General features: G+C 37.8%; 1 protein-coding gene across 1 annotated transcript in view; it reads left to right on the top strand.

Moving 5' to 3' along the window:
* LOC113228688 (ATP-binding cassette sub-family A member 3-like) overlaps positions 1 to 16,271 on the top strand; it is a 21,934-nt gene extending 5,663 nt beyond the window's left edge. Inside the window, exons 4-17 of the mRNA XM_026462042.1 lie at positions 249 to 422; positions 1,778 to 1,990; positions 2,553 to 2,638; positions 4,154 to 4,283; positions 5,289 to 5,518; positions 6,316 to 6,481; positions 7,640 to 7,873; positions 7,968 to 8,109; positions 8,263 to 8,516; positions 9,976 to 10,351; positions 10,573 to 10,735; positions 13,896 to 14,111; positions 15,003 to 15,107; positions 16,191 to 16,271. Of these exons, the coding sequence (XP_026317827.1) occupies positions 249 to 422; positions 1,778 to 1,990; positions 2,553 to 2,638; positions 4,154 to 4,283; positions 5,289 to 5,518; positions 6,316 to 6,481; positions 7,640 to 7,873; positions 7,968 to 8,109; positions 8,263 to 8,516; positions 9,976 to 10,351; positions 10,573 to 10,735; positions 13,896 to 14,111; positions 15,003 to 15,107; positions 16,191 to 16,271 (2,570 nt within the window). The remainder of the gene's footprint in view (positions 1 to 248; positions 423 to 1,777; positions 1,991 to 2,552; positions 2,639 to 4,153; positions 4,284 to 5,288; positions 5,519 to 6,315; positions 6,482 to 7,639; positions 7,874 to 7,967; positions 8,110 to 8,262; positions 8,517 to 9,975; positions 10,352 to 10,572; positions 10,736 to 13,895; positions 14,112 to 15,002; positions 15,108 to 16,190) is intronic.
* Positions 16,272 to 17,110: the final 839 nt, after the last annotated feature.

The raw sequence follows: 17,110 nt of genomic DNA, 5'->3' as shown, positions 1-17,110 counted from the left end.
ATCGTCATCGTCATCGTCATCGTCATCGTCATCGTCATCGTCATCGTTATCGTTATTATTATTATTATTATTATTCTATTCGGAAATATGGCATAGTTATATACTTAAGAACATTTGTGGAAATAAATAAAAAATTTTACTTACACTGAAATGCTAGAATTGATTTTTGACATGAATTTTCGTGTTGTCGTCGAAGAAAAAGTTCAAATACTAAAGTCGGACTTTAAACATTATAATTATTGTTTTAGCCAACACAGCGTCATTGTTCACCGCTGTATTCTGGTTTTTAACCTACATACCGGCTTTCTTGGCGTCAGTGGAAGTGAGAATGCCAATAATTGTACAGATAATCACTTGCCTCAGCCTCAACACTGCGATGGCTCACGGGTTTTCGATCCTATTATCCCATGAGGGTGCTGGAGGTTGTTGCCCTATTTTGTTTTTTATTACTGAGATTATAGTCAAATATTTTCTTTATTCAGCACTATGAGTGTTTTCTAATTAAGTAGGTGTATGCTCTTTAAACTGTTAAATGCCGTTTGATTACCATGTTTATTTAACGTCGTGAGGTAAGCTAAACAGCCAATGAGGATGCTATGATGTTATGTGTAACTTTCTAGTTGCCCTCACTTCCATACGGCTATACCTTTTTAAACAACTCACATACCTAATCATAGACATATGATAACAACGTTTGTATGAATTACTGGCCACAGAACATTTAATCGAAATCAAAAGATGAATGAAGTTATTATTTTTTTCAAATAAGTGTTCTGGTAACATAATGTAGCCATTGGCCCATATGTTCATATGTCGATCGAGTATCGACATCGAGTATATAACCAGCAATACAGATGAAATGCCATTCAATTTATTTGAAAAATATTCTGCCAACTTATTACGGTGACAACTGCGCTCCTATTGGCCAGCCCGAATTCGAAACAATTGACGGATATCGTTAATTGTTTCACTTCAAAACTACTGGTTTAACTTGAGCTTCGCTATAATGGATGAAAATTGCAAAATTACACATTTAATATATAAATTTAATTAACGATGAAAAGTGATACCGTTTGTTTTGGAATTAAATGTTTTGCTGTTTTTTTCCACACAACCGAATGGAACAACCCCCTCATTTTTAGAGATATTATCTTTATTGCAATAAATACAGAATATTTTTGGAATATACGGAGACGTACAGGTCAGTTGTTGGCGCTGTAGTATTTCAGCTTTCAAATTCTAGTGTCTAAACTTTATTTGATATTTAAAAGTGATATAAGCCCCATTTGCCTGATAAGTTGCCAGAGATGGAGGCCCTTATTTTGTCTCTATTTCTGGCTAAATGTATACTCGTTGATATGAACATTGTTATCATAACTAACTTTTTTTAGCGTTCCTCTAATACATGTTGAGTGTACGAGTAGTTTACTAAATGCATACATTGTTGTATTTTAACAATTTTTAATATGGTTGAAAAATTAAGTTTCAATATGAGACTTCATTTTGAAGTGGACCATAATTAATAATAATAATAATAATAACGCACACACTCAACATAGCCCCGCACTAGGGAAACCCTGTGTCGCGGGTGCCATGGACACATACATAGTCAACTACAAATTACACCCAAACTCACGAGAGAAATAAATGTAGACCATACAAATATTTCTCTCGGCTCGGGAATCGAACCTGCGACCTCAGCGTGGCAGTCCGGCAACCGGCCACGGAGGCGACAAAGTCAATTATGTAAATGATGATTTTTTTTGTGCAATTACAGGTATGCAATGGGACACATTTTTCTATTCTCCAACAGAAGAAAGTCCTCGTCTTCTATTCGGCCACATAGTCATAATGATGATTGTTGACTCGATTTTGTACATGCTCTTGACCTTGTATCTCGAGCAGATTTTACCTGGACCCTTTGGTAGCCCGCAAAAGTGGAATTTCATATTCGATAAAAGTTACTGGATGGGTATCTCAGCGACAGATGGTGAGTTTGAGAAATTATACATGTAGCGTAAAGTAAGGCAATTTGAACTTCATAGTTTAGCCCACAGACGCAAAGTTTCCCATCTGTCCGTTTTCTACAGAATATATAACTGTGAGTGTGCCCATGAGCTCCATCAGCTCATCCCGCCCGCCCCTTTTCATCATTGGATATCCTGACGTACGGATATCATCCTTACTTGGTCGATATTCCCTTCAGGCGTACTAAGCGCTTTTGCGCCAGGAATGGAATTCCCTGCCTGCGACTGTGTTTCCGGACTCCTGCAACCCTGGTATCTTTAAGGCGCGACTGAATAGGCATCTTTTTTGCGAGCTCGTTCCATTGTATATCCTATCTTTGCTCCAGAGCTAGATAGTGGTCAAGATCAATTCCATTTAATTAAAAAAAAAGGCAAGAAGGCACTTGAACCTGAAGCGCAATAATACCGGCCAGTCAAGAAATGCCGTAACATGTCAAGCTGGCCGCGAATGTTACGTTACGATACAATTTTTGTGCAGTCGCCAGCAATCCATGTCATCGTCGTCGTGGTTTGTTTTGTTTTCAGATGCACCACTGAAAGGATATAGTAACGAAAACATAATCGTAAAAGAGGAGGACCCAAGTGGACATACTGTTGGAGTAAAAATAAAGGTTAGTAGGTATTAAGTCTGTGATGAAAACTTACTATCTATTACTTATTTTTCTAAGGGCCTTGAACAGTTTGGTTTATAAATTGTTCGCCATTTTGATTTTTAGCTGTCTTCAAAAAAGGATCTCAATGTATTTTTTCCTTTTCAATTACTCCACATTTTATGAACCGATTTCGATGATTATTTTTTGTTGGAAACCTCTTGTTGTGGTACCATTCAAATTTGAATAACATAATAAAAATCAATGGCATATTTATAATAAAACGTGAAATTTACGTATATTATATTTTGTAAAATTTATACGTTCTTAATTTTTGTCATTATAATTTCATTATTATAATTATTATTTACTATGAAATGATTAATGAAAAGAAAAATTACGAATTACATTACAATAATAGGTACAATCATATACATGAGATACCTGACCCCCTAACATGCCCAAACCGACCTTTTGGTGCTGAGAGCCATCTTACGTATTGAACAAAGAAAAATTAAAGCAATTTCAACTTTATTGTGAAAGCAATACAGTGGAACACTCGACGTGAAGATGATGAACACATCTTTTAAACCATATTAAATTTCGTCATTTAACTTCCAAAGAAATTGGTCGAGCAGCTTGTTGTATCGACTGCCAGTTACAATACCCGTGGTTCGATTCCACGAGCACTGTTTTGTTTTAACGTTATATTTTTAACAGCATTGTTTCACTTTTTAATGTTAATTCATTAGAAATTGCCTAAGGTGAGTGGGTAGTAAAGAATGGGTACAATTCCTTCGATTTTTAATACAGTGAACGTTCGATTTAAATACAGTGAATAGCGACATCTCTAGCCGGGACTGGTAGCTGTAAAGGTATCTAGAGTGTCGAAATGCTTTCATAGATTTCTCATAGATGGCGCTACAGCTAAAAAGACGTTGAAAAACCAAGTACAAAGACACAATGAATTTTTAATGAGTGTTCGAGTATCTTTGTATTAATATTTATACCATTGTTATTATTTGCCAGAAATAATACCACTGTTTGGTTAGGCGACTCGAGTCGTACTCTCGGAGCGACGGTTCTGATTACTAATATCTTATTAATATGTTTCATTAATATGAAACCATTTAAATGTTTACCAACACCGAGGAGATTTGTACGTCAAGGTGATTTCTACGCTAAAGATAACACTTTCGTACGTTAGTTGTAGAAAGGGGTGAATGACCGCTATTGATATGATAAATGGCACTTAGGGTCGTATTCTAGAACTCTACTCAATGCTCAAGTCAGGATTGCACTGGAAACACAAGCACTGGAAATACCACCCTAATGGCAGGAACTTGAGTATGCTTTCGAGTGCTTTAAACCATACTCAAATCCTGACTTGAGCATTGAGTAGAGTTCTGGAATACGACCCTTAGTATGTAGGTACAAGTGACGCCATCTAGTAAATAGATTTAGAATAAAAACTAACTGTGAATTTATAACACTGTGAGAGCATAATAAAATCTTCCTTTTTATTTTTACCAACAGAATCTAACAAAAACGTATGGTACATTCACTGCAGTGAATAATTTGTCTCTCAACATTTATCATGATCAGATTACTGTATTACTTGGCCATAACGGCGCTGGTAAATCCACTACCATTTCTATGCTCACAGGTAACTATTTCAGGTTGTTCTTTTATTTTGCGTAGCTTGATTGTTTTTAATCAACTTCAAAAAAGGAGGAGGTTCTCAATCGTTTGTATTTCTTTTTAATAGGTACAGCATATCATGGGCGTGGTGTTACGGTATAATAATATAATTACATTATTTAATAGGAAATGAAATTATTTTTCCGGATTTAAATCGCGTATATTTGTTTTTTCAAACAAACCAATGTTTCGGGCCCTTTACAAGTCCCATGATCGCGGTTGGCTGATGTCCATGGGACCTGTAAAGGACCCATTGGTTTGTTTGAAAACATAAAATATACGCGATTTAAATCCTGAAAAATAGTTTCATTTCCTATGTGTAGCAATCGCGAAAACCTAAGAACTCGATATACGTTATTTAACTTTAAATTTTAACTAACTTATTATCGCTTTTTACTACGATACCTAAGAACTTGACTGCTGGCATTGCTAGTTACTATCTGATATTATAATGTTCGAAAACATATTCAATTATTTATTTACGTTGATAAAATTTTGTCGTATGATTTTTGTTGATATTAAATTTTTTTCTGGAATGGATGATAAATTCGTTCGCCTCCAATGTTTCTATTACATTTTATATTACTAGAATTATCATATAATACGCCAAATAGTGGACCAAATCCCGCCTGTTCGACGCGACAATGCCTACACGTCGCTAGCAGCGTAGGCTTGGTAGGGTCATAGTGCAAACTCCGTCTATTACTATTTTGTAAGAAGAAATATGTACTTCACTCAGTAGAGAATATGTTTTATATTAAGTATACTGCAATATACGTGCGGCTTGCGCAGTCCAAGCCGACCACAACCGCTTGCTACGTCTTCTTTTTAATTTTTTCTTTTAAAAAATTGCTGTGATAATTTGAGGCAATCTTTGTTGTTCGTCGTAACTACTGCTTTTATTGACCTGCTTAACCGTAGCGCTTCTATGCTGCTTTTATGCATTTCATTATTGATCTCTGTTTGTAAGGAAACGTGCGTATTACTCGAGGGTCAGTGACTGTGGGTGGCTACGATATTACCACACAGACAGTCAAAGCTCGAACCCATTTGGGTCTGTGTCCACAACACAACGTATTATTTAATGAGTTAACGGTTCATGAGCACTTGGAGTTTTTCTCTAGAATAAAAGGATTAAAGGGACCGACCATGTATGCAGACATAGATACGACTATCAAAAAATTGGAATTGGAATCAAAGGTACTAAATTGTCTTAATATATTCTTTTACACGTAGTGTGAGTGTTATAATTCTAACCATGTTCATGTTGTCATGACATGGGCATTGATCACATGATCAGAGATGGACAAGCGCCCGGGTTTTAACTCGGCGGGCACATTGTTAACACCGTATTTAAATCGGGTTAAAACCCTTTAACGGCAGACAAAAACTATTAACAACTAAATATTTGTAACTCTGGTTTTGTTGAAATGTGCCGATATTAATACAAAATATTTAATTCTTGCTAACATACGGTGCGTTTCTATTGAATCGATTCGCTTGAAAATCGCATTGAAATTAATGGATACAAAAACTCGTTATCGTATAGACTTGAATATATTTTCTTAAAAATCTAATCATAATGTGTATCCCTAGTGGTAAGTGAGAGTACACTAGATTACTGGGTGGATATTGCGTGGAGTTTCGTCTTTTTCGTCTAAAAATATTTAGATGGAAATTTCTAATAAGTATGGAATTATTGTAAGGTTTTATTTTTTCTGCCCACGATTTTGGGCAGAAATGAGAACCCGGAGAGCTTTGGGTGAAACCCGGTAAAACCCCGGATGTGAATGCATTGGGTTTTAACCCACTTTACCCATATCTGCATATGATACTTACAATATTTTCGCTGATAAAAGTTAATACGTTGGTTCTGATTACGTTCTGATGTAAATACCTAATAAAGATTTTTCAGATTAATTTTTGCTTTTATTTTACGGTGATGAGTAGACAGATAGAATATGAATGATTCCAACGTGTAAAGTTTATTGTTGTAGAGAAATTACTCTTCTGCCGGGCTATCGGGTGGACAGAAGCGACGGTTGCAAGTGGGAATAGCACTCTGCGGTGGAACAACCGTCGTCTTGCTAGATGAGCCGACGTCCGGTATGGATCCAGCTTCGAGACGAGCTCTTTGGGACTTGTTGCAGAAGGAAAAGAAGGGTAAAATGTTCCATATATTATGTAATGTGTGTGCTTTGGTACAAAACGCTGATGTTGGTTTTAGAAGCCGCAAATTTATAAGGGCGGGTCGCGTACAGCGGTGCGCCGTTTGTAGCGTAACATAGGTACGGACTTGTATTGACGTGTTTTCGTAACAGCGTTTACAGTGTATTTACATTTGAACGTCTTGTTCAGTGCAAAGACGGAGCATTGTGGTAAGCGTGCACGCAGATTCGTTTGTCGTATTTAAATCCGTTAGGCATTTTCGCATTTCGGTCGGCAATATGCGTACAAGTTGAGTTTTATTCATTGTGTCAAGATTTTCCGGTGAAAGAGGTTGCGTGTAGTTATAAATATGGAATGAGAAGGTTTTGACGTATAGAGTATTAGAAGAATCGATATGACTTGTTTAGTTAAAAAACTGGATGCACGGTATGACTTTGTTTAATTAATGATGGTTTGAAATCCATGGCCCTGGCTATGCTTTCACTTCTCTTATTATCATTTCGAATGACATTGTGACACGACACTATTCCAGCAGAATTATATTCACAAATTATACATGAAAGCAAATGGTTATTAATTACCATTATCTATTAATAGTACATAAGTATAACCAAAAATATCAAACCACATTAACTACTTATTCAATCCATGAAAAGTATTTGACTTCAACATTTTATTGTCATTACAAACTGAGATTAAGAAGAATATTTGTTATTACAAAAGTCTGAGAAATATAGTAGAAGTTGTCATTCTGTTTTCAAACAGAATAAGATCTGTGTGTTGTCCCTGTGAAGATGCTTGTCCCTGCGCAGCTGACTCTGGTCAATGCATTAAACGCCCTGCTTTAACGAAAACTAGTTGCGTGCACGTTCCACGTGGCAGCCCCCGCACAATGCGAGTCTTGAACGTCCAGCCGAATGTCCCGCGCAGGTGCGAATTTGCGGCCGGAAATGACCATGACGTAACTCTTTACACAAGCTATCATTACAAAAAAATTACAAAGTTGTCTAGTGAGAGTTTATACCATAATTGTGTAGCTCTGATATCGAAAGTATTCAAACACCGACTAAGTAATTTTGTATTGTTGGTGATAAACAGAAATGTGTGCGACCGTGTCGACTATCAAATCAAGAGTATCTTTAAATGTTTTAGGTCGAGCGATGATTCTAACAACTCATTTCATGGATGAAGCGGACATCCTCGGCGATCGCGTCGCAATAATGTCAGCTGGTTGCCTCCAGTGCGTTGGTAGTCCTTACTTTTTGAAACAACATTTCGGTGCGGGCTATACTCTGGTTATTGAGAAGTCAGAATCCTTCGACGTTGACGCTTGTACTCAGCTATTGAACAAATATATTCCAAACACTGTTGTCAAAGAAGATCGAGGTTAGTTGATTATGAAGTTGTACACCATTGCCAGTCTGAAATTGACATTAATGTGATATACTCATTTGAATTTGATTTTGTGGGATTTTTCTAGGCACCGAAGTTACTTATGCTTTGTCAAACGAGTACGCCCACATTTTCGAAGAAATGCTGTCCGACTTGGAGAGAAACCAAAACAATATAAAGTTTGATAGTTACGGGCTTGTTGCAACTACGCTTGAAGACGTTTTCATGGCGTAAACTATCACCATATTATTATTATATATATTTTCTTTGTTTCTGTAAATGTTTGAGACAGTCATGCATGATTGACTGTGGAAGAAAGATATGATTTGTGTTTGAAATATAATGTAATGTATTCTCTAGGCAGTTTTATCGAAATTTTACAGGGTGGGTTCAGAAGTGTATAGTGATGATGATTTACCTAACGATCCCTCGTCAGCACGAGCTTTAGATGAAAAAACTATACAATGTAATTGCGGTAAATGTGGTAATATCTTCATTGCGACTGGTGAACCAGGCCGTTGCTTGTTTGACGTTCCACAACGATATTGTAGTGCAGAAACTAAAATTCCCGACGATGAAAAATGCAAGTTTGACCCTGCATTGCGGTGCTACTGCGGAAGGGAGCATATGTTGCTAGGTGCGTTATTTCTTACTTTACGTAGAGACAAATTAATAACAAGTGATTCATGTACTATTTTAGCTAACTAACCTATAATCTATACACCAGTGAGGAGCCCAAACATTGTGTCTTTTTAATTAACATTTAGCTATAACAAACAATTTTCTGTAATTCAAACTGATTGCAAGTTTAGCTGTACTCTAAAGCGTGAAACACGCAAAGAGCTCGGTGTACGGTTCGGGAGAAAAGCCGCGTCTGTTGCCCGCCACTGCAAACAGCGCGCGGACGAGCGGGTTGGGAGCTGCTGTAACGTGTTGTATCCGTCGTAATACACGTATTGCCCGACAGACATTCACACTGATAGGTGCGCGAGTCGGGCGCGGCGGCGGCGGCGTAGCAATTTCGCCATGGCCGATGTGTTCGTTAACGTACTTGTCGTACGGGCCTAGTGAGAAAAACTAGGTATGGGTAATATAGCTTTTTCTGAATATCGTATCGAAACTGTATATCGATATTCGAAATCGGATTTCAAAGCTATATATTTTCTGAAACTATATATTCATGGATGCAGCCGGCGTGCGCGCTGCGTTCATACATTGCTGTTACTAATATTCGGAATCAGATTTCGAAACTATATATTATTGGATATAGCCCGCGTGCGCCCTGATACGTTGCCATTTGATTAAATCGTATCGTCCACCATTGGGTAGGAACGCGTTACGCCAGAATACAATAATTTACATCAAAAACTTAACTTCCCTTCATACAGTACACAGTTTCGAAGATGCACAAAAAACGGTTTGGCCTTGATATCCACTCAGTGAATATTTGATACGAAGCAATATCGGTATATACTTTGGAAAATATACTGTTTCGTGTTGGTATGCACTCGGTAATCGCTCGGCTTGATTCGGCATTGCATCGCTATAAAATACGCGATGCGGAGCAATATCGATATACCTAAGTTTCTAAAATACGAATATCTGATATTCGATATTGCCACAATATATAGATTCAATAACTACGAGTATAAACGATTTGTAACGCCCATCCCTAAGAAAAACTATAAAAACGCAGTTTTGAAAGCAACATTTTTTTAAATAGCCCCACACTGAAAAACCCTGTATCGCGGATGACATTAATTATAATTGAAGTAGTTGATAATTTTTTATCTAATTTGAAATGCTACATTCGTGGCAACTGTTGCCGCTGTCTAGTCGAGAATGCCCGAAAGCTATTGCGCTCTCGCGCCCGCATTGCGTATGAAGGCGTCTCACGCGACGGACACGATCCGACCCGCAACCGCTATGTGTGTGTTTCACGCTTAAGTATCGTAGGTATCAACATTTCTGTTACTGTCTCGACAATTTCAACACAGAGTAGATTAAAACGTGGCCAAATCGAAACATGTCAACAAGGAATTCGAAAATGTAGTATGTGCAGTGTAGCTAAATTACAAACAAAACATTTATTGCAGAAAGTCCCGCCGATAAATTTGCGTGTGATGTGGATAGTAAATGCGACAGAGATAAAGGTGCCTCTACTAGTCGAAAGGATGGCGGAAGACACTCTGATAATTTTGCCAAAGACGTCGAAACTAGCGGTGGCGAATTTGACAGCATTCGCGGTGCTGGCAATACCAAACTAAAAGCCATAACAGGGCAAAAATTACTAATTAATCAAATATTAGCAACTTGGATGAAGTTGTTTATTGTCTGGTCGCGTTCCTGGACGATGGTGTTGCTGCAGTTTCTGGCCCCCGTTTTGCTCATTAACTCGACCCTTGCCTTGATTGCGTATGCTACTAGAACATCGGATAGCATACAGAACAGGGCATTAGTACTTACTAAAGGGTTAGATTTTGAAGTTATTTATTTCACATAAAATGTAATATGAAAAAGTGAAGAAAATGAAAAAGTGAAAGAAATAAAACTAACGAATTCTATTCTCTCTCTCTCTTATCTATTTCTATCAATTCTAGTGACTTCTTACCCCTATGTCGTAAAGACTATCATGGTTGGTACCTAGAGTGGTCTTGAACAATAAAAATCTGTTCAATAATTATTAATTTCAGATTTGCTGAAACTGAAACTCTTCTAAACTACGTTAATACGGGTCTAAATACTATAGGCGCGTCATCAGGACAAGCTTATGTAGACATTTTTAATAAGGCCGACGTTGCAAAAATGCGACTTACTGTTGTTAACGAATCGATATCAGACTATTATCTTGAGAGAGTGAGTATTGGTATTATAATACGTATGTGTATAAGGGAGTTACCACACCTATCGACAAGGAATCGCATTAAACCGGCCAGAAAAAGCTTTATGTCCATGTAATAAGAGCGAAAAAGACTGCGCTTCGCATCGTCGGTCCAAGCGAAAGTGGAACGCGCAACGGCTTTTCGCTCTTATTGCATGGACATAGGTCATAGTTGCTCAAAGTGGCCAGTGGGCGCTGAATAGTTCTAGTAGGAGCCTCAGACGCAATTGGGGGCGTAGGTGCTGTCCAAGGGATGCTACCGCATTTGAAAAAAGCACCTGAATTATCTATTATCTCATCTTTAATTTTTTTTTTTTTGGTAGTGGGCGTGGAAATTTTTAATCTTGCCTTTTTCTAAGTGCCTAAGTGAGCCAAAAAGGGAAACTATGTGTAGTGTGTGCACATAATGTACCATAGACATTAGACAATATAAGTTACACTGCGGCCCGCGCGCCGTTCCCGCATTATGACACTAGACAGTGGTGTGAGCGGATGTATCGTGTACGTGAAGTAAACACATGTTGAATCATTGAGCTATTTCTGTACTAAGCAGCGTAAACGCCACCCTATGACTTAGGTAAAGCTTTTTATGATGGCTTAATGTGACTCCGTGGCGATAGGTGTGGTGACTCCCCACTTATAAACAATTTTCCTCATTAGATATAACAAACAATAACATTTCACGACCAAATGTTTTAAATTTTATTTTAGTGAGCAAAAATTTCACTCGCCAACAGGTCACGCTATAAAAACGGCGCCATCTCACCTTTCCATTGTGAGGAATGCACATTTTTTAACACACAATTAATACAGTTGATTGATGTTTAATTACCAACGATCGGAATATGGTGTTCCAAATAATTAGATAAATGTCTACATGTATGTAGATACAAGTGCGACTTAAAGTGGTTTATATCACCAAATATTAAATAATAACTTTTTTGAATTCCGGATTTTCGGAAATAGTTTTACTATACCGTAAGATAAAACTATTGATCTACGAAGCTGAAGTTGGATTTTAATGTAGTTCTTGTAGCGCCATCTCAAAAAATTCAGTATATAAGTAGATTACTTATCTCCTTATCACCAAGGTAATTTTTTTTAATAACTACAAGCAACAGCTTGTTTTAACTAATGCGGATATTCTACATACTTTTATATTTATTATTTTATAATATCAAGAGACGGGACGAACAAGTCGTGGGCCTCGTGGTAAGCGACACGCCTGTTTATTATACCTTTCAAATCCGGAACGCAGTCAAGCTCACATTACTGCTGGGCAGCATAAATTGGTAAGGTGACTGTACTTCTCTGGACGCACTCTTTTACAGGAAGCCCTATTGCTACCAAAAAAAATTGTAATAGTTTAAAAGGGAAAATTTACTAGTACTCTATGCTATAAAACTACACACATCAAAAGTGTCTAGGGATCAAGTACGTTTAAGAGTATTGCTGCAATTAGGGTTAATTATATTAACTTTTTTGTATCGCTATTGATACTTTTTAGTGAGTTTTAACATTTAAATAAGGAATATTGTTTAAAATTCGATAATAAGAAGAAAATCGATTGTCAATGTGGTTTTGTATAAAAATGAATTATAGCGTTTTGACAAAATCATTACAATATCTGCATCGGAACCGAAACAATTTACATTATTTTGGAGAGACGACATTATTTAACTCGAGAAGTGATGATGCGAGCCGTCGGAATGTTGGAAGCTGGTTCCAGGCAACGTGCTGTGGCTTTCACTCTTAACACTACACAGAGCGTCATAAGTCGCCTCTGGACGCGTTATCGCATGACGGGCAGCGTGGCCGAGCGACATGGAGGACGATCTCGCATCACGACTCGCAGACAGGACCGGTATATCCAAAATACTGCTCGACGGAATCGTACCATGACCGCCATGATGTTGGTTACGAGGCTCCACAGCTCCTCAGGCTTGCTAATAAGCGATCAAACAATCCGAAATCGTTTACGTGAAGTGGGTCTGCGATCCCGAAGGCCGCTCAGAGTTCCACCTATTGCACCCTGCAATCGCAGGACCCGTTTACGATGGGCTCGCGAACACAGAAACTGGGAGGAAGAAGACTGGCGCTATGTGCTTTTCGGATGAATCCCGCTTCGGTATGCGACCGGATACAAGACGTACTCGAGTTTGGAGAACATCTGGACGTCATGAACGTTTGAGATATTGTCAGGAAGTTCATCCATATGGTGGGGGAACAATAATGATATGGGCCGGTATTTGGATCGGCGGAAGAACCGATCTCATTTGGATCAGGGGTAACCTCAATGCTCAAGTTTACGCAGAGAGGATTGTTTCAGATGTTATCATCCCTTTGCGAGGCCAGTTGGGTGATTCATTTCAACTAATGCATGACAACGCGCGTCCACACACGGCTAGAGTCGTAACACGCATTCTTGCCGAAGCTCGTATCAACGTTCTGCCGTGGCCTGCTCAATCGCCAGACCTCAATCCAATTGAGCACGCATGGGATATGCTTCAAAGAAGAGCTGTGCCGAGTATGTATACCGTACATACTCTACAACAATATTTTGACTTGTTACAAAACACATGGGCGGCCATTCCTCAAAGTGATTTTGATGAACTCATCTTAAGCATGCCAAATCGCTGTAATTGTGTGATTCGTGTTAATGGTGGAAATACAGATTATTAATTTTCTTATCTTTACAATAAAAATGAGCAAAATCATCATTTTCGCCATTTTTTTGTCATTTAATTGACGCCGTTAATTTGAGTTTTTTCCCACAATTTGCAAAAACATCAATTTTAGTTTATTTTAATTAATTATAGGGGTAAGCGGTTAAATAAAACATAAGCATTAAAGTAAGAAGTCGTCCTGGAAGACTGGATTTGGTAAATATTGCTTAAATAATTTTTATTTCAAAAATATTCACTTGATCCCTAGACACTTTTGATGTTGTGTATTTCCGGAAATCAGGATTTTGAAAAAATAATTTATAGATATTTGGTGGTTTTAACCACCCCATGTCACTCCTTGTGTCTATTTGTAGGCATTCTTTTTTATTATTATTTATTTGGAACACCTTTTTCTGATCATGGATGGTTACCTCTGATCAACGTAGATAACATAAATTTACTTTTGAAGGCCAGTAATCCTTTAACTTTGGGACATCTGCGGAACCAATTACTTATTGGGGCAACATATGAAGATAACCAAGCTGTAGCTTGGTATAGCAATTTCGGTCACCACGATTCGCCAATCTCCTTAGCCTATGTCCATGCCGCAATATTGCGGGGTTTGTGTGAACAATGTAAGATGACTGTGTACAACTATCCACTTCACGCCCGGTACTCTCATAAGGTGATTATTAAATCTTTGTAAAACAATATGTCGGCCTATTTAGGTAGGATGTTAACGTTAAATAAAGTCCACCATATTTAGAGAAGAGAGAGAGAGAAACGCTAAAAATGTTTGAATTACGATAACAACGGAGTGCACTATTCATGTCCTCTGTACCTCTGTACCTATGGGCAACAATCAGCGAGCATGTTATGTCGAATGGCAAATCCTTTGGCGGTAAGCGGCAATAACTGTTAGGCCACAACACTGGTGTATGCCACCGGTACAATGAGAAAAAGATGATAACAAGAAACACTGGCCACGTACAGATGGGTACTGACCGGCGTTACGGGCCGTAATGTACCATTCGCATCGAGCATGATACGTTACGCCGCATACTAAAATTCGTGAAACACGCTCGTTTCGAACTTTTGGCTCGCCTGTGCTCCAGATTTATTGTCACTCGTAGTCAAGATGTCGGACGACCAAGTTGTGTTGGGATCTTTGGTTTTACTCCAAATTAAGTTGTTTAATCCAAATTAAGATCCTGGATGACCCGGAATGACAAATTAAGATTCTATAAAACAGGTTCTTCTGTATATTTGTCTATGAAGTACATAGTTTTCTCTTCTTTAACAACAAATAATCACAACTAATAAAGGGCCCGAAATACCTAACATCGACGCTTGTGCTACGTGCGCTGGTGACGACTCGCTGCGACGTACGAGTATATTATACATTACGCCCCGTAACGCCGGTCAGGCCGCCCGCCTTAACAATATCAGAACGCTTAATTTAAAAAAAGGAAGACTTAAATCAATGACTTAAATCGACTTTTGTAGTTCATACGAAGTTTGTAACCGAATATTCGTTGCAACACCAGAAATAACGTAATATCAATGAAATTTTCAGAGTAATTCACAAATGATATTGCAATTGCTAGCGTCGATGCTTGCAAATGGAATTGGTAATAGTGTTGGTATTGTAAGCGCCATGTTCGTCGTGTTTTACATCAAAGTACGTATATAATTAATAAAAATTCGTATTAATGAAAACGTAAAGTAAAAGAAGAAGAAAAAAGCCTTTGGGTTAATTACGTCCACCCATTTTTATTAAAGTACAGTCATATACATTAGATACCTGACCCCCTAATATGCCCAAACTGACCTTTTGGTTCTGAGAGCCATCTTACGCATAGAACAAAGAATAAATTAAAGCAATTTCAACTTTATAATATAAGCAATACAGTGGAGTGTTGCTTGAAGATGATCAACTTATTTTTAAAACCAATATTAAATTTCGTCACTTAACATCCAAGTAAATTGGCCAAGCGGCTTATTGTATGGACTCCCAGTTATAGTATCCGTGGTTCGATTCCACGAGCACTGTTTTGTGTTAACGTTATACTTTTAACGGCATTGTTTCGCTTGTTAATGTTAACGGTGACTAATAGCAATAATGGTCACTACAAATTGCCTAAGGTGGGTGGGTAGATATTATTAATAAAGCGCAGGGTGGGTATGGATAGCTTAACAAATCCCGAAATCGCACTGCAGTTTGCATACGATCGTGTCTTCTGTGATTACGCATTGTTCCACGTTTCGTTTCCATTTATCTATTCAGTTTTAATGACTTTCAAAGTTTCTTTTCTTGTTTTAATAATATGCCGCACTTAACGAAATTATTAAAAGTGAGAAATTATTAATTACATTTTTATTGAATTGATATTCAATTATTTTTTGTGAAATTACTCCACTAGTTTGTTATAATTATTAATACAAAGATCGAACACTCAGAAAAAACAGTCAGAAAAAATTTCTTCGATCCGGTCGGATTTGAACCGACGTCTTCTTGCATATCGTGCCAGACGCTATACCAACTAAGCCACAGAACGAACCAACGGACCTCACGAATTTTTCTATGTGCTTGCGTCGTGTCTTTGACCGGATCGAAGGAATTTTTTCTGAGTGTTCGATCTTTGTATTAATAATTATTAGAAATTATTGTTTTATATGAACAAGACTTACACCTACCCAGAGGTTAAAAACAAAAAAAATACTGTATTATATAGCCATAGCCAAATAATATTTTATTTTTAAGGTGACTCGAACCATGCTTGCTCCAACTTGCAAAGCAATCCATAAACTTCTAGGCCACGACGGCTTTACCACAGCTGGTTGAAATTTGTATTCTGTATTTAAGTAAGAACTATACGTTAAACATTTTTTATTACATTTAACTGCCTCCGTGGCCGAACGGTTACCATGCCGGACTGCCACGCAGAGGTCCCAGGTTCGATTCCCGGGCCTGGCGAAATATTTGTATGACCTACATTTATTTCTCTCGAGGGTTTGAGTGTAATTTGTGGTTGTTTATGTGTGTGTCCATGGCACCCGCGACACAGGATTTCCCTAGTGCGGGGCTATGTTGAGTGTGTGCGTTATTATTATTATTATTATATTGACTTAGTTAAAGATCAAATTGGTTTAAAAACTTTCTTATAATGTCATTCACTAATGAGACGACCAGGGAGTCATACCAAAATAAATTTTACGGCTCACAGGTTAAAAGTTAAATTTTGTTTAACAATTTTCTTCACATTTTTGTGCTCAGAACCAAATGGTCGACAAAGTCGGATTGGGGGATTAGGTATCTTGTGTATATGACTGTACGAAGGTTTAGAGGAGTCACCACGGTTATCGACACGGAATCGCATTAAGGTGGTCAGAAATAGTTTTATACCCACGTAATATGCTTTTATGTTACGCTTTGCTTTCTTGCAATTCCTTTGCCTCATAATTCTCATTTTGTTTGGTTGCGCCCGTCTGCCCGCTCTTCCTGTGTCGCTCACGTGACACAAATATCGTAATCGGATTTAGAAACTAAATACTACTATTAACTAGTTCCATTTTGTTGTAAATGTTGAACACTGCAACGCACACGTATGTATCAAATAAATTTGTGACGTTGTGACATTGACTTACAATTATATGGACGTCGGGTCCGCGCTAAAAAGTGTC

This window comes from Hyposmocoma kahamanoa, unplaced genomic scaffold, assembly GCF_003589595.1.
Source record: "Hyposmocoma kahamanoa isolate Upper Pololo Valley unplaced genomic scaffold, ASM358959v1 236, whole genome shotgun sequence".
NCBI classification, from domain to species: domain Eukaryota; kingdom Metazoa; phylum Arthropoda; class Insecta; order Lepidoptera; family Cosmopterigidae; genus Hyposmocoma; species Hyposmocoma kahamanoa.
Note: the sequence above shows the minus strand (reverse complement) of the source record. Positions and strands in the feature narration are given on the sequence as shown.